Source organism: Falco punctatus (genome assembly GCF_963210335.1).
Source record: "Falco punctatus genome assembly, chromosome: 8".
In the NCBI taxonomy this organism is placed as follows: Eukaryota; Metazoa; Chordata; class Aves; order Falconiformes; family Falconidae; genus Falco; species Falco punctatus.
The window spans coordinates 39,111,733-39,130,736 of NC_137588.1; the positions used below are offsets into that span (position 1 = coordinate 39,111,733).

At 39.3% G+C, this 19,004-nt stretch overlaps 1 protein-coding gene across 19 annotated transcripts in view; it reads right to left on the minus strand.

Annotated features, from left to right (window-relative positions):
* The window catches only part of GTDC1 (glycosyltransferase like domain containing 1), a 342,121-nt gene that overhangs the window by 272,713 nt on the left and 50,404 nt on the right, over positions 1-19,004 (minus strand). For 18 of the 19 annotated variants that reach the window (XR_013930064.1, XR_013930065.1, XR_013930066.1 and 15 more), the window contains one exon: positions 8,150-8,360. Coding sequence is in view for 12 of the 19 variants with exons in the window: in XM_080399708.1 (XP_080255834.1) it covers positions 8,150-8,331 (182 nt within the window). In the remaining 7 variants the exon portion in view is untranslated. Of the gene's footprint in view, positions 1-8,149; positions 8,361-19,004 lie in introns of those variants that run through there. The other variant, XM_080399701.1, reaches the window with a different exon arrangement.

Genomic DNA, 19,004 nt, shown 5'->3' on the forward strand with positions numbered 1-19,004 from the left:
AGTATAAATCCATATGCAGTTGTAATCCCAGAGGAATCAAGGAGATAAAACCAGAAAATACCTTTGGGCACATTTTCTGGAGCAACCACGGACCTGGTCAGTGCCTTCAAAAATCCACGCTGAAATTCAACAGGCACCCACAGCAGATGCTAACAGCCCACACAGCTGGCGTCAAAAAGCCACTGTACTGCTTGAACTCCCCACCCGTACCACCCGCACACGTCAGAGAAAGCCCCTACCCAGCGGTTAGGGCAGTCAACGCAGACCAGGCGGGCTGACAGCAGTCAACAGAATTCTCCGTCTGTTGTCTTCTAGCACCTGAGGTGTTCCCAGCTTCCTGAACCAAGACCTTCAAACTTCAGTGTATTTGGGTCAGACAGGAGCGGGCAGGGGCAGTGGCAGCGTTTAGGCAGGTCTTCTCCCAAACCCATTTAGCTACAAACAGTTTGAATAACATAAAATTTCTTTTCGTTATGTATCAATTCACAAAACCCAGCCAAGCTGTGAGTACTCATTAAGAAAGCTAGTTATTTATGACACTGGAATACAAACCTATAAATTCAAATCCTGTGCAAGCCAAGTATCTGATAAAATGTGTGTTATTTACTTCTTAGGTGGGGAAAAAAAGGGATTTGAGATTTGGAAAAAAGCGGCACAGAAAAAAAAAAACCACAACAATTTTTCCTCTTCATTACATGCAAACCAAAAGCTTTGTTTCTATCCCTTTAGAAGACCAATTTAGTGCTATGGACTAGAACGAGAACGAATTGTAGAAACTATCGTATTCTTTATAATACAGTACTGTGTATGTTTGTGATTTGAAAATAGAAATGTAATCCATAACTAATCTAGAAATAAAATATATACACAGCAACCATTTAAAGGGATAGATAAAATACTCATTAAAATCCTAAGTGTAGAAATACGGAATCATAATGCACAATTTCATTACTTTTTACTGCCAGCAATGTAAATATCAATTCTCCAGGTGATTCATAAAATTCATTTTAGAAAGAAAAATAAGGATTTCACCCAGCATTCGAGAACGTAAAGAAAAACGCATGCAAGGGTTTGAAAAAACAGATTGTTCTTTCCGTGTCTCATCAGAATATTTTTCTGGAATTTCAGCAAATCTTTTACACATCAAACAGACAACTGCCATTTCACATTAGCACTTTCTATAGATCACCCAGCAGTCCCAACCAGCGTCCTTCCCAGTCCTGCACCTCTCCTTCATTGTGTTCATCATCCCCATCTTCCTTCTGACAAATTTGAGAAAGTATATACAATTCCACTGACTTCAAAGGAAGGGACTTGCATTTAAATTCATTTAAAACCTCATTTAACTATCCAAATTGTGAAATTGCCTAATAACAGGACTGAATTAAATAAATAAAAAAAAATAGCAAATTAAACAACTAAAGTTTTTGGAGGGAAGAGTGCATGTGGGGGTTTCCACACAAAAATGTAAAGAAAACCTGTCACTTTTAAAAGGAATAGCTACCATCTGCCAGCATTTTATCTGAGGCAAAGTTGATTAATGCAAAGTGAATGTTTAAGATCACATTGCTGTCTGCCTGAATAAATTCCAGGTAGTTTACTTAGGAAATTATTTGTCCTCTTTCTTAAAAGATTATTTTTTTTTCTTGATATTGGATTCCCCAGCTCCCAGGAACTTAAGCAGCCGGATCCAAGTATAAAAACATTTGCTTTTAAAGCACCGTACTGCCCAAGGACCGTGCGCACCAGAACACTGCTCCTGGCCCCTCCGCGCGCAGCAGCAAGGTAATTAATCTGCCTGACAAAGGAGATCCCACCTCCTTCACTGGCTGCATGAAAACTTGCAGGCAGTCTCTCTCCATCATGCCAAAAAGTAAATTTCAGCGGTCTAATTGTGAGCGAAGAAACCACAGCAGTGCCGTTATCCTCAATAGGAAATGATTTTGCCCTTAGACCTTACCTATTTTTTTAGTGGATTACTTCATTTTTTAACTGGATTTTTTTACTTTTTTTTTTTTTTTTACTGATTACTTACTTTCATTAACACCATCTACCCAATTAAAAAATAAAATAAATCCATTACAGAATTTCAACTTTTTTCTTCTGATAACTTAAACAAAGCATCTCTTTACATTAAGTGTTCTGACAAAAGCGTTCGCAAATACGTTCTGCTACACGCTTTTCTTCAGAAGCTTACTTTGAGCAGTAACGTTTTCAGAAGAAGCTTCCAGAACAGATTTTGGGTGATATTAATCTAAATCACACAAATGCCAGTTTTACGCGTACATTCCCATGTTACGTACTCCCAGATCAGATGGCCTCCCAGTTCTCCCTCCTGAGAGAGAATTTCACACCCGTTACTCAGGCTGGGACACCCTCCATTATCCAGGGCTACAGAAGTGGAGGGCATCAGCTGTGATAAGTGGTGGAGCTTCGTGCCGTTCCATATGGACGTATATTCTCTTTGCTTACACTCTAAGCTGGCTGGACACCAGCCAGCTCTGGTCAGAAGTCACAAAGTTGTTTTAGCTCAGTACATGGTGCCTGCGTCTCGTATCTCGGTAGGGTTTATTGGTTTAGGCTCGACATGGTGCTAGGACGGCCATCTGGCCCCCAGCGCGCCGCGAGCTCCCAACCAGCTAGTTCAAAGCGTAGGCAGGATGAACATTTACGCGTTTGCACAAGCCCGTGTGAACTAACCTTGGTGAACTCAACTGATTCATTTAAAATAAAATGAAATAAAAAAAAAATGCATGCAAAATTTAGCGCTAATGAAATTAAAGAAGTAATGACCCTTCGCTTAGCTAGGGATCGTAAAGAAGGAGCACAGGGCTAAGCGGGGTCTCCTGTACCCTTCTTTGGGCATCACTACAGCAAGGTAAAGAATATTGTTATTTGCATCCAGCAGGGAGGCTAGAGTCAGTTACACCCCCGTGGTATATTCAATCAAAGATGAGACCTGAACCTCGTCTAAATTTAGGGGATACTGACTATTACATGTAGCCACCTTATTTCATCATGCCTTTACATCAACTGATCGAACTACGAAGGCCAACTCACCAGACTGCTTTCTAGGAGCACGTTCCACTGCATCTAACAAAAACCCGCAGTTAAAACACAAACGCTTTACACTGAGCAACAAAGAAATGGCGTGAAACTAACAGCAGCTCCAGGCAGCAAATTATTCCGTAATTCCAAGAAAGTGAGCCACGTCCCATCTTCAAATGTAACAATAAGACCAAAATACACAATTTTGGTGGTAGATACCATAAAAATTGAATCTCATTTATTCACCTATATACAGAGGGAAACACCATAAAATATGACCCAAAAAATAGTATCAGGTGAACTTTTTTTTTTTTTTTAATTTGCAGGTACATGGTTATCTTCTATTTAACTCACAAGTACAGTTACTTATTTCTTACCTGAGTGTTATCCAAGTCAAATGCTAGGGAGGCCCCTAATGCAGGAAAAATTATTCCACTTCCTACTAAGATTATATGAAGATGCCCTTCCAGTGTTTGACAAAGATATAAAAAGACAGAAATGTTTCCAGCACAAGTGGGCATCTATGTATTCAGCTTTAATGAAATGGCTGAAATTTGCCCTGCTTGGCTTCAATTTGCATCTTCAAACATCATATTATCCAGGACATATTATCTGCAGGTATTTTTTTGAAAAGAAAGTATCTAGAAAACAGTAAGTACTCCAGCTCGCAAATGCTCTCACATGCAAGCTGTGTTCTGTTTTCAGTGGGACTGAACTACTCACTGGAATAAAAATCTACAGGATCACTGCTTCTAAAAGGACATTTAGGCAACACCAGTCCATCAGTTAGCACATAACTCATTTTATAACACATTTTTTCCTTATAGAACAGAATGAAAAAATCCTAAATCTTAACAGGTTACTTAAATAAGAAAAATCTCCCATCTACGTTACATTCTGTTGGAATATACTATACGTTGCCGAACATCACACACACTCCAGGTGGTTTTTTTTTTTTCAATTAACAGAGCTCTAAAAAGAATGATTTTCTCTTTTGTAAAATGTAAAAAGCACAGAGTTTGTCTTTAAAATATAGCTGTCAAATATCAAGGGGTATATATATGCTAACATTTACCCTAGGGGTATTTCAGGGCTAGAGTCTGTTACAAATAAAATCTTTATTCATATGAACAGCTACCTGGGGGGCAATATGAATGTTACACATAATATTTATACATATATGTATATTTAAAATAATCTAACAGTGCTATTAAAACAAACTGGAAGCTACGCTGCATTTAGCCTCTCAGTTTTGCAGACCTATGTCTTACATTACTAACTTTTTTGCTTTTGAATTACTTTCTGCAGAGGATAGTCCCTAAAACATAAAATGCTTTCATCCAGTGTGTCATATCAACTGTTTTATTATTTGAAATTTAAAAGATTGTTCATGGTAATAAAGAATAGAATTAGGGGAAAAAAAAAAAAAAGAAAAGAAACCTCCTTCTTTTTTCCCCTCCATTAAATCGTGCAACAGTATTTTCCAATTTGAGAACTTTCCTTGAAATAAGAACAAACAAAAAAAAAAGGCTACAAAATTTTTTTTGTTACGTGCTTTCTGGAATTACTGAACAGCCACTATGTGCTATGGAAAACAACTTTAGAGAAGAACAGACATCTACATTTATCAAAGAGTTTAAGCTGTCTGAAGCAAGTTGGGAGACAAAGCAGACAGCGCAGCAGCCCAGCAGACTGCCAGCAGCCCGAGGAGGTCACGGCTCTCCGCTGGACCTTCCTAATTTACGGAATGAAGATGATAATATTCCTCTGACCCCTAGTAAAACTCTGTAATTGTTGAACAACTTGTCTAGAGAAAGCAGGCTAGTTCTGCCCTTTCCCCGTGCATTTCAAATGCTGTGATTTGGAAATTGCCAGCACCAGGATGAAAGCCCCTGTACTAAGGCAAGGTCCAGGCAGACACCTTTCCCTTCCAATTAAGGAAAAATCATGTGAGTCTCTGTATAGCAATTAAGGAAGTTCTTAAAATCACTCAGTTCTGTGCCTGCTGCACATCAATACATTAAACCATTTCAAGTTTACTAGCCAAGGGAGCCACCTTTAAAAACTCTCCTTATGGCCTTCCAAGTTGGAGGGACTCGCTGCGTGCCTGATCTTCCCCATTCATCAGGGCTCCTGTCCTCCTTTAAGGAGATGAATGAAGACGTGAGCTGGGTTAACGACACGCTGCACAATGAAGCCACGAAAACAGAAAAGCCAACATTTTTCTAGAGAAATACAGCACAGCCTTTGCATCAGGGCACTAATATAAATCTGTGCAGCATTGCAGATAAAATGCTAAGCGTCCGATACCTTCCATAATAGCCACGTGTGTTCTCCTGGAAGGGTGAGGACATCTCCCTGTGACAGTTCTGGATAGATCTCCTCGTTCTTGCACAGGAACACCATTTTATGGCATGCCAAGATACCGGCTGCACGGTTCACAAAAGTAATGTTAGATGCATGGCTCGTTACCAATTCAGCTTTAATTCTTACTCAGGAGAGTACACGTCTGTTCTTCGATAAAAGTATTTGCAATTTCACATAAACTGTCTGGTCACTACAGAGTATTTGAATTTAACATCTGTGATTCTGCACTGTATACTCTGCTTCAAAAGCACTATTTAAAGACCGTTCCTTAAGTCACTGAACATCACCTGAAAACCAACAAACCTCCTTCCTTCCTATAATCAGCTTTTACGTATTGCAGAACTTTTAAAACATATGTATACTACTGCTGTACAGATGTACGGCAATACCAGACTTATTAGCATCAGTAGTATTTCTCATACATACCAGCATGTTGAAATAAAGTACAGTTTGATACTAAAATTTCGTAACGTAGCTCCGTTACCAACAGTGCTCGCACTCGAAATATTTGTGACCTTTCTGTATTACTAAGCGCACAGATAGAAACATATTCATGAAACATCACATTTATGAAAATCATTGGCAAAAGAAAATTTTAATTCTACGAATAATGTCAATATTATAAATAATGCAAATCTTGTATTTCCCATGACCCCACGAGAAAGTTGAAATATTTAAATGTGTAATTCAAACACACACTCCTGCAGTTTACAATGAGGATTTTGTCTTAATACGGAAACAGGTCTTTAGTGGTTACTAGCAAGCTGGAAATAAAAGAATGAATGTTAATTTTAATCAATGTTTTTTTCTATCAGGAGAGAGTAGTCAGCTTTATTAGGTTGTAGTCTGATGCACTTATACTTTCAATTTAATAAAATATTTGAAACATTCAATTACAAAACAAACATTAAAAATGTGCAAGTAAAGCAGAAGGTACCTCTAATCAGTTTTCCTCTCACCAGTCACATCGGCCCTTGCTCCTAATATTTTATCCTGCCTGCGAGGACAAGGTACATACTCTTTTTATAACATCGCATCTTTGTCAACTTTGACTATGTGATTCTGTCTGATCAAACTCACAGCAACAGCAAAGGAAAAGCTTTCCTCTCTAAGATGCTCTATTGGTTAGACCAGATTTATTTGCTGTCAGTAAAGGTTATATTTGCACATAAGTCTATGACAGATTGCAAGTTTATTCACTTCAAGTGAGTTTTCAGGCTGCTGGGTTGAGGGTTTTTTTTGTTGGATGGTTGTTTTTCCTGTGGGATTTGGGGGGCTTTTTTTGCCATCAATTCCCTCCCCCTTCCCCCAAGATGTGGGTTACTTGACAAATTGGAGTTAAGTTATCTTAGGTCAATGTAACTGTAAGTTAAACTAATGAAGTGTATGTCTATGAGTGATGTCTGATTAGTTTAATACAGTTAGTGCTGGACAGCTTGGGCTGCTGACCTTGAAGGAACACAGATAACATTGCGATGCGTTGGAGGATGTGGTAGTGATACAAGACAAATTTACATAACAGTTTGTCATATACACTCCTCCAAAACAAAATTGTTGCAAAAGGAAAGCAATAGGAAACCAACACTAAAAGCCTTGCACAAGACAAACTGGGGAAAATTAATTTTAACATTTGGCTTGGGATGGGAGCTTATTTTAAATGCAAACCAGAAGCAGGCACAGAAAAGGTGTACATTTATATAGCATGCATTCCAAAACGGATTAGACATTGCATCGGCTGTTCAAATGCAGCCTTCTACAGCACAAGATCTACTCTCAAAAAAATCATATCCCTTCCCCAGCCGACTAGGTCTACTTGCTCCCGGTAACAAACACCAGACCCCAATGTGAACTGTAACTGGTAGTTAAGCACATCATTTAGGTGTGCTCAGACTCCTACTGAAATTCATTCCGCCGCTGAAAAGCAGCTGCTGGTGCTAAAACATCCCCTGGCACAAACAGTCCCTCTCCATGAAGGCGCAAAGTCAACCAAGTGCTCGTTCCCGTGCCGTGCAGCGCGGCACGCCACTGCTGAAGGCAATCATCTTACCACATCTCAACCGATCAGGTAGGCCAAGCAAAATCGCTGGGTTTAAAGACAGCTCGTTCTAGAGTGACTGATTCGCACTACATGATAGCTATCTGATGACCTAAATAGTCTGTTTTTATCAGTCCAGGTTCTAGCTGATAGAAATTTGCCACTTACATAAATGCATAATTGACATCCAACATCCACAGTTGCTGGCACATTACAGAACTGGACCATCATTAAGATAAAACTGCTCCCTTAATCCTCCAGGTCAGCCTGAGCAGCACGCTGATAAATCAGACTTGCTAATAGATACATCCGAGGGCAAGCGAGGAAGCTTGCAGTGTTCACATCTGTGCCATCTTTCAGCCTAAGCTGTGAAGCACAGTTCAAACCTTTCAGTGTTACTGAACTCACTTGATAATTTTAAATTAAGTTGTACATATACATGTATATGTAAACAGGTATCCATACTCTTGCACCGAGAGACTCTCAAGGACTAGCGATGCAAGACAAAATAGTGCAGGAAACCCTAAAACATGGCAGTCGTTTCCCAGTTATACCCCAAAAAGTCCATGCAAGATGGAAGTCTCCATCTGCCTGCACACACACACACACGTGCGTGCGCATAACCACACACTCACCGCAGGAGACCTGGTTGAAGGCCCCTCTAATTCGAGCTCAGAAATGATTCAGTTCCTGGGTTACCTGTAATTAGCACTTGCTGGCACTGTTTGCATGAAATACAGAGCAGCAGTCCGTGCCTTCCAGTGCCACTTCTTGGCAGGCAGTGTATAGAGGACACAGTCATCTTGTAGCTCTTCCTGGAGAAGATCCATCAGCTGTTTGTGGGAACCACCGTGAAAGGCTTCAATGAGAAGAACACTCATTTTCCAAGCACTTCAGAACAGTCTGGATTCTGAAAAATGACAACAGAGAAATATTTCACTTTAGTAATACATCTTATTTTTCTTATTTAAGAAAATTATATTGGAAACAGCAGAAACATATTGCAAGGCCTTACAGTGTCTTCATCTTTCCTGTGAAATTAATCCTTCACATTATATTAATGAGTTTATTTCAGCAAAGGCTAGTTAGCAATTATGATGACAAAATTATCACACCTATTAGTTTCAACCATTAAAAGATACCATTTGTAATTTTTAAATGAATCAAAACGTGCAGGAGTAAAAATACTGTATTTTGAATTTATTGTTTTGTTTTCAATCAGATACTGAAAAGCAGCTTTACTTTACACGCTCAAATACAAACAATCCTTCTATAGGTTAGGAAGTAGTTTATTCATTTTTACATAGGTTTCCCTCCTCTTCCTGACAGTAGATAAAGCTCAAGAACAATGCAAACAGCCTTCAGCCCCAGTAGTTGCTAATAATGGTAATTTGGGCAAGTGACTTAAAGCCAGATGCGTGGAGCAGCCTTGGGAGATGCAGTCTGAGCATCCCCCGGGGACTCTCCCCTGCATCACTGGGAGCGGGGATAACCACCCAGGCAACATGCTCAGACCCTACCAGAGGTGTACATCACATCGGGGTTTTTTGTTTCTTTGGGTTTTTTTTTCGGGGGGGGGGGGGGTGTGTGTGTGTGTGCAAGGTTTCAGGGGTTTTTGTTTTGGAGTACTCTGAAATGGCTGGAAGAGAACAGCATCACAGGCTTAAGGAGGCTCTCAGATGAGAAGCCACAGAGCTGCTCACAAACAGGATGCAAAATGCGCTGCCCAAAGCAAAGGAAAAGACAAAAACCCTGTGACTATTGCTCATCTCTTTCATGAGTCACAGACTTGGGGTACTGAAAAGCTGCTTTTCAGATGCTTCAAGCAAAACCATCGCATACAAAAGTTGAAAAAAAAAAAACCTGAAAGGTCTTCGCCATCCATGGCTGCCTCTCTGATGGTTTCTTCTCAACACACCCTACCAAGGGAGAGCTCTTGGTTAAACTTATTTGCTCAGGCTTCGTGTTCGATGCTGTATATCACAAAACCGTACATCCATTTCCTGATCTGTAATTTCTAGTGGTTTCAGACTGTAATCCTTACCTTCTCAAAGCCTCTGGTGACAAGAAGTGAGAATTCAGAGAACTACATACTCTCCAGAAAAATCTCAACCATCATCTCAACTTTGGAATTTAGTTAAACTTAGGTTCAGGTTAAGAAAACTATGTATTCTGCAATCAAGAGGGTAGGGGAAACCACAAAAAAGAGAACAACCAACCAACTTACAAGCACACTGTAGCTATCAAAAGATTAACTATCCAGCAACAAAAATCCAAACACTAAATAAATTTAATTGGGAGACAAAAATATAAGAAACCTCTAAATAGCTTTGAGACATTGGCCCGTCACAGTGCCAGAGGAAACGGCGATACAGATCTCCCGGGTTGTTACAGAACAATCAGCCAAAGAACAAGTATTCCATGCTCTGACTTTCTTGCCATAACCCAGCCTGGATCCAGGTTATAATTTGCTTTATTATTTACTCCCCCATACTGTTTCAAATGAATTATTTTTTTTTGACATACACGTTCCTTTCAAAACCAAGAATGATGGGCTTCTGGAAGCAGAGACTTCGCTCCATTTTGGACCTTGCTTCTTTTTTCAGGTAGCAAAGCAGATTCTGATCTCTTTTCCACTGACCTAATTTCAAATATCACACTTTTGAGATCACTGACGTTTTCTGAATTTACAATGATGCAACCGAAATCATCCTCTCTACTCCAAAGACCTTTTGGAGCCTGCAGAGTAATAACTGCTATAAAAACACAAGCTGTGTTTTAGAATCTGCACTATTCACCTAAAGAACAATTTGTAATTAATCATGCTACGCTTGTCATCAAATGTCACCAAAAAATTAACTCAAAGGACTAGAGGGAAGCATTTTGCAAATTCAGCCCCTAAAAAAGAGGGGTATGTGAAAAGTTGGTAAATGCCACTGAGTCAGTCACTCAGGGAGAACGAGCTGCCGTGAATTTACAATTCATTAGCAGTATCAGTAATATAGTAATTTGTTCATGAAATATCTGATCAAATTGCACTTCATCAGACTAGTTCTGAAACCAGTTTTATCGCCAGGTTTAGCTGAATCAACAACGTGCTCTGGTTCTATTTTGCAACACTTGTCACTGCATGCCCTGTACGGGGACAGAGAATGACTGTACACACTGACGGTAAGAGGCTTTTTCAGTTCTCAGGTTTCCTTCTTGCTTAAAGATGTCCCCGACATCTAGGTTATTCTGCATTTATCCTACCTTTAGACTGATCAATAAAAAACACGTTATGCAAATACAGCACAAACATCGCCATACAATAAACTCCTTTTGGCTATTTACACTGGGAAGCTGGGTTGCAACTGCGGATGCCTGGTGGAGCGGGTGTTAGATGGCTTTTGCTATGTCATTCTTCACAGTAACACTCATAGACCCCACAGCAGCAGCATGCGAGGGTGACAGTCAGCAGTGACACATTTTTCAGAGAAGATCTGAAGCTGAAAGGCTTTCTTACAAAACTCTTGCTCCCCCCCCCGCCCAAAAAAAAAAAAGTAAAAAAAATTAAGCACCGCTCACTACAATCCTCACTAGCCCTTGCAGGATTCTAGTGGCGAATGAGCCATATACATTACCAGCAATATACATCAAATTCAATTGAGAAAAAAAAAACGTGTAGGGCACATTTTTTCCCTGTTTGGCTTGTTTTGCTTGTTTGTTTGGCGTTGGTTTAGGTTTTTGTTGTTGTGGGGGTTTGGGGTGATTTTTTTTTGTTTTCTTACACAAGATGCTACCTAAATATGAAGCTACTACAGAATAATGGCAGCACAATACACGTCACGTCAACTTCAGGGGTTGACTAAGCTGGAGCGATGAAAAAGTATATAAATCCCATTTTAAAAGATACACTGATAATGCAAAGGAAATGATATTACATTTAACTAATAATTTCTTCTATTTAAAAAGGCACAGAAGGAGGTAGGACAGTCATTTACCTCATATTTCACCCGCATGACTTCCAGTTTTGTTCACATACAAAAATAACATCTATTATTTTTGCTTTATTTCCCTTGACCTAGCCAAGTTAAGGTAAATAAGTACCATATACTCCTCAGAGGTCTTGAAAAGACACAGCTGATAAATGGCCTGAGAACATTCACCGTATCTGATGGAATGCAATCCTCAATTAAATATAAATCACTCCAGGTATTCTTTTCCCCATTTCAAAGAAAACAACAAATATTAGAAAAACAGAACTGCTTCCCCTCGCTCATTCCAGCGCTTCCTCTCTGGAGCCAGCAATCCTGGGTGTTCCTCCAGCAGCTCAGCCCCAGCTGCGGGGCCACGGCACCCTGGGCTCCCAGCGTCTCTTACGCTGCCTGTGCCACGTGCAGAAGAGACCGTCCGAAATAAGAAAATCCTTCCACATGGTAACAGTGGCAAAACCAATGTGACTAATACAGAGGTATATCCAAATACCGCGATGTTTTAGGTAGGTAATCGGGTGCTGTCGCAAAGCCCGCGTTCAGCCGGTGGCACTCCGCCAGGACTTGTGTCATTTGCTGCAGCTCTGCCACCCGGCCAGCACGCTGCAGAAGAACAGCAAGTGGAGTCCCTAAATGGGCCGCTGCTGTCTGACCCAACAGCCTGCCTTTGATCGAGTACCAAACAAAGTAATAAATGAATATTTCCTTCAATGGTACGGAAGAATTAACTGCTCAACTAGCCACACAAACCATGGCTTCTTTTTAAGCTCTAGGTGAACACCAACTAAAGCATTTTTGTAAACCAACCCAGGTAGAGAAAACTCATCGTTTTCCATGATTTATTACAGAACACACATTCTCTCTGTCTTATAAACAGAAGTGCGGTTTCACAAACATCAGCATAGCTCACATCAGAAAGCCATAATTAGCTCCATTCATTGACGTATTCAGACAACGTAAATTACAGATCATGTCTAAGTATCTGTCCAACAAAATAGCTGAGCAACAATCCAAAACCAAAGGAATAACTGTTAATATATTCCATAGGTAGAGAGCTGCTATTTGTTACAGGAAATAAGGTATATGGTTTCAGTAATGATTGTTTTAACGGTCGCAGTCCCACACGTATGAGAAATTTATTCCACCACCGTATCCAGAGCACACGTGGTTCAGCGTCTTATAGCTCAACCGACTACAAAGCCCATCAGGTATGCATTGTGGACATAAACATACTTGCAGCCTTTGATGATTTCAGATGAAGACAGTGTAACACCCAACAGGGGCAAAACCCTTTCACGTTCCACGTTCTGATAAAAAGGGATTTCCCAAATTACTATTACAGGGTCTTCACCTTTCCCCCAGTGTCCCGTCTCCCTCCCAGCCCCACGGTTTGCACCCAGCCGCAGCGTGGATGCGGCATGTACACACACAGACCTAGACTGAAAGAGCCCGCATTACCCTCCCACTCATGACAATGACTCACCAAAACCGTGGAGCTACACCTTAAACACAATCACATTTTAATGTTTCACCAAAAATTAACTCCTATTTAGATCACCCAAAAGTACCGGCTCCAAGGTTTGTCATTACCAAACTGTGTAAGCGCACAAAACGAGAATGCCACTCAATCTTTTATATAAATCGACTGGAAAACGCAAGAAATTCTCTACTTCTTTTGAGAATGTGGTAAAGCAAAATAGTTCACCTTTAGTTGGACGTCTGCATCAGCACTCACATTAATTTACTGGTGACATCCATAAACCACACACCTACAGAACACCCAGAACTAGTATTACCTGCAGGCATCAAGGATGCTAAACACTGTCTAGATCGAAACCTGGACGGATTGCACTGCCTGCTTTTGTTTCACTAAACACTCAAACACCACATTTAATTTTACTGTGCTTAGGATTTACATCTATGTTTGCAAAGACTTTCTTTGTTACGCTGACAATCAAATTCCCAGCCAGAAATAAAAGTGAATGGGAGAAAGTGGCAGGGATCTCAGGTAAGGATTCCCCCCCACCTGGGAACTCTGCCTCAAAATCCCTTTTAGTTTAAGACTTATGATACTTGGTTGAATTGCTGAAAGGGCTTGCTTAAGGGACTAAGTTACTCTTCTATGGACTATTTTGAGAGGACTGGAAATACACATACATTGAAAAATCAGCTGCTTGTAATACACTAATACAATTATTAACTTGTTTTCCCTTTCATTCTCAGAATTACTTTCCTCAAAGCACTGGCACATGAGAGCACAGGGCAGGTGTGCATCCCATAAAGGTAAGAAGCACAGCAGCATTTGAGATTATGCAACTAGAATTTCAAACAACAGAATTTTTGAAGAATTGTTTTGATCGTAACTAAAAAGCAAACTGTGAGGATTGCCGGGTTCAGTTCTTACATCTGTGCTTTCAACCCTGAAATGCAACAGCAGGAATTGAAAGTTACAGTTTAAAGATGTCCCACGGTTATTAATCCAGAGACACCCTGATACAAGAGGCGGCAATGGCTCCTTTTGGAGATTACGTATTTAGAAAGTAGCATGCCGTAAAATCTGTACATTATCCTGTGCCTGCCAAGTAAACAATATTGTTATAAATCCTTATGAAAGAGTTGTTAATGTACATGCAGACCATGCATTTGAAAACTTAGTATTTAAATTGGTTTATTATTTTACCTAGGCAAAGGCACTAATGACCTTCATCATTTCTTGCTGTAAATTAAATGGTTTTTTTTCAGCTATAGAAAAGCAAGAATTCATCCTTAGAATTTTCCTTTTATCTTCTTTCCTCATATAGTCCAAGACTGTCATAAATACTTTGCACCTATACTTGAAGCCATCCTCAATCACCTTCTTCAAATATCTTAATCAATACTAAATAAATTATTGCATTTTTTCCCCCCAGTGGAGAAAAACACCTGTGTATTACATTTATGGTTAACTCAAACCCTCATAGAGCCAACACTACCTGGGTGGGGAAGCATAAATTCCCCTTCGGAGCACAGCACTCAAATGACATATTTTTTTAAGGGAAACTTCATGACCCACCTCCCGATTCCCAGTACACCGTGAACAGCCATTACAACACAACCTGGTTTGTATACCTCTAATTGACCTACTAAGTGGTATACGTGGGACCAGATACTACTTGGAAGAGGGTATCAAAGATACTAGATAATCTCTAAACTACTTCTGTGAGTTCAGATTAGCAAAGGCAAAGTAAGTAATTTTCATAAGTAAGCAGGAGAGTCTTCTTAATTTCTAAGCCAAAAGAAAAAAAAGTCAAAGAAGTGTGATGGAGAACCAGGGCCATGCTCTGCCAGGGAAACAAGTACAGCCACGGCTACGCATCACCAGCAAACTGGATTACTCTTCCACAGACTTTGTTCCTTTGCCTTCTCTTTGTAATGGTTTCAACAGATTTACAGAAGTTGACATGAATTTGCTGCTGATATTTAAAAAAAAAAACAAACAACAAATCTCTTCACAAAAAGTTCTAACATTATTTTGGATAGCTCTTCAGCCAGTAACAAGTCCTTTCTGGAAAATAAAATAATTTTTAAAAAAAGAGAGTACAGATCTAGTATGACAGTATAACCTGAAAATGCAAAATTAGCAACTGTATTTGATAGAAAATTAGTTATTCTGATTTAAAAGTTAATTATACGCTCCCATTTGCCATATAATTCAAAAACCCAGAATAACGATATTTTAACACAGAGGCTGCTAATGTTATTTAATGGTATTAATTAATTTTCATTAATTAATGGTTTTATATCCAACTCATTTGGACTGTGTTTACAGTGCTGGAGGGCTAAAGACAGTTTACAAGACTCATCTTTTCCAGTAGTGTACCTATTACTATAAATTTGGTAATAGTGATGATCTTGAAGGCTTACATTAGATTTAAATAGATGAAGGATACTTGATTTAGAATCTCTCTGAGTGCAGAGGGAACTAATAGGTGTGGTAATGGGAGATGTAGCGCTATTTTTAAACTTGACAGGAGACATATTAGTTGCTAGTTCCCTATTATAGAAAAAGCACCAGTCTGGTAATAATGGGCTGGCATCTTGAAATTCCTCCGATTTATTAGGAAGATTATGAGAAATGTGTTCCACACATTCTGGGCTTCAGACCAGTTTCTGTATAGAAAGGTAAGCATTACAACCTGCATTCATAGCCAGTTTAAGAACATACATATACACTCAAAAAAATTACTTGTAAATAATTTTATTTGAAAGACTTAGTTTATTGTTCATTATTAGCTAATTGATTAAAAGACAAACACACTTGTTAGAAGCCATCATTAGTTGCTCTGAGAGATAACAGAATCGCCCTAAATCAAAAAGTTGGTTTATTTTCTACAGCAAATTTAAAGTAATAAAACATTAAATTATGAATAGTAAATCACTCTCATCATAGAAATTCATTATTTAGCACTTAAAAGACTCTGCTTGTAGAAAAGGTGGAACTGCAAGAGTTAATTTAAAGATTAATTTAAACATTAGGCTTGGTAGCCTGAGATGTTTGGCAGCAACTTTTGAGTGGGCACAAGCCAGATTTATTTTACAGTCAGAAACTATTCATTTGAATATGTGATGAAAGGATCTGTATCTTCAGTCACACCTTGAGTCAACAAAAAGGATGGGATGAGTTCTACTGTCAAATGGAGTTCAACTGTGAAATCCGGGAGGAGTCCCACACAGAGGAGCATTCCTGAGGGACAGATACGTGAACGTCCCAACACGTGCCGGTAAGGTGACTTCAAAATGAAATTCAATCATGATGGAAAAACGGACTTCAAAATGTGTGCCAAATATATCTGCCACGTTAATTCACCTAGACACCTGCAACACAAGCAATTTAAAAGTCCTAATCATGAAGATTTTGCCAAGCTACAAAACTCTTCACCAAGTGAGGAAAATAAATCATCAGGTTTCCATTTGTTTATAAGAAGCAACATTCAAGTATTAGACCCTTACGACAGTTTGGATATGATGGTCTTGTGATTAATGAAGTAACCTCAAGACTGCAAAGTTACCTGCACTAAAAAGTCCTTCATTTTAACTAAAAAGTACTAGAATTCAAAAGGTGAAATATTTTTCGGTCTTCCATTTGCCCACCTCTTGTCTTCTCTGGAGAGCTGAACCAATGCTTCATACTACGAATCTATGAGAACAGAAATACATCTCATTAATTTCTGTCCAGTCAGCACCATGCTATCTCTTTCAGAAACCGCTTGAAAGCTCCGATTCAATAATAAACATCACAGAACACTGAATGAGGACTTTATATGGTGCTAAACTTATTTTTCCATTTTAAGAATATTTACATCCTATTTCGAACCTGACACACAGAAGATATGTTAACCACATCAATTTATAGATCCAGCGCAATGAGAGTTGCCAATTTGATTTTGGTGGTACAGCCCCACTTTTCCTGTAAATAATTTCCCTATGAAGTTTTGACTAAGCCCTCCGAAAGGGCAATAGCAGTATTAAAGGCCCCGGAGTACGACCAAAGTGCTTTCTGACAGCTCACTGCAAGTGTTCCCCAACATCTCTGCTGATTCAAAAGTAGCAAATCTTGTTTCAATTCTGTTGTCTGCAGAGCTGGCAGAATACTTCCAAGGATTTGCTTAAAACAATGAAGAAAAGCATATTCACACATTTTCTTTGACTGCAAGCATGAGGAAGTTAAGGGGTCTACCTCCTCCACTGGGAAGTATCTATGGATACACACATCACAGAAAGCTGAAAAATATTGACATGAGTTAAATAAAGATGTCTGTTATCATCTGTCAATTGAAATGGTGAGCCTTTCAGGAAATATTTTTTGCATCAAGAAAAGCAATACACAAGAATCTCAAAACAATCTGTTTTGGAAGGCTATTTTGGTTATTTTGTAAACAAGTTTAAGTTCTGAGCTGATGTTTTTAAAAAAATAATAAATATTAATGTCTGGGAAAGACCTTAACAGACATGAAACGAGCGTGGCCCTTTTAGCACTGCCACTGATAACAGCGAGGCAAGGACATGTAAAGAGGACATCAGGATGTAAATTTTTTCCTTGAACATTATCAGATGGCTGGTATTAGAAAAGCGCCTTGAAAATCATCACCATTAGAAAGCCTATGCCTTAAACAATTTTGCTTTTGTTGCACATAAAAATCTGGATGTAGCACATGATCTGCAGTGTAGTCTCTAACAAAAGAAGAGTTAAAACCAGGAGGGTTTTGTTTTACTTCATTATAAATCATTAAGATCTTAGTAGAACTCGCTCACTTCAACTACCAAAAAAAAAAAAAAAAAAAAAAAAAAGGCAGCCTTTACCCTGCTTAAGTCAACTGGCCACACTCATAAAACTTTCCTCCTAAAATCTGAAATCCCTTATCAAAATCAAACATCCTGGTCAACAAAACCAAAATGACCCTGTCCTTCATCAGCTACTTCACCTTGAACCACGAGAGGACCTGCAGAACCTAGCACACTCCCCCTGCAACCTGGGACAATGCAAAGAACATTAAATATGGTTTATGATGGCCACAACCACCGGGATGCAGAGAAAAACACCTTCACTGCAGAGCTCAGAGCCAAAAAACTATTTTAAGGTCATTACCAGAAGATCCTAACTCTTAAAAGTTTAGTTGGCTATTAGTAGGTGCTCTTACTGATGGTATGAAATGCCAGGAACACCATTACAAGCCAACATGAGAAACCATTTACGCCTCATGCATGCAAGGTCTGTGCTTAATATTCCCACTTCTTCATTTCAAAGTCACAAAGATCACAAGTTTCGCCAGCAAGTTAAAGATCTGTTCCGACTCATATTAAAGACTTAAGGGTTGTGCAGTTACTCTGGCCATTGGGAAATTTTTGGCAATGCCGTCAGTTAAGCGTTCACAGCAGCCATAAGCAGCTCCTGGAGGCCTTAAGAGCAGCAGCACATGGACAGCTTGGAAATACCTCTAAAATAAAGGCAGCAGTTACCTCAGAGAGTCTTCCACAGGCAATCAGACTCAAAGCAATGATACAGCTAAAGCCTTTGACATTTTTTCATGATGTATTTTTCATTACAGGTTGTTGGTTTTTTTTTCATATTCGAAGAATAGTCAATTGTGGAGCTTAAGACATTGAGAAAACACACCAGGTACTCGTCAGGTCTCCAAAGAGTCTTAGCAACTGCTCGGCAGAAGTGACATGGACGCGCCAGCACTCCTGCAAGGTCTGCAGTGTTCATGGTTGCCCTAGATGAAAGCCGTGAATGCTTTTGCTGGGAAGGCTTTCAACCCAAACACACCACTAAAACATTCTTGCCACACAATAAAAATACTTCAATAGAATCATTTATATAAATTAAAATTTTGAAATTGAAAAATAAAACACCAAGCAATTTTTAATTGCTTCTGTCTTTGCTAGAACTGCAATGAATTCTGGCAGTTTTAAAGAAGTTTTAGGGTTGGATTCCAGCTGATAAAAGAAAAAGGGAAATAGTGAACCACTTTCACCTTCATTTTCACCTTTTCTTGGCGGTATATTGGAAGTTGCTCCATGACCCTGCGAAGCTAGCGCGC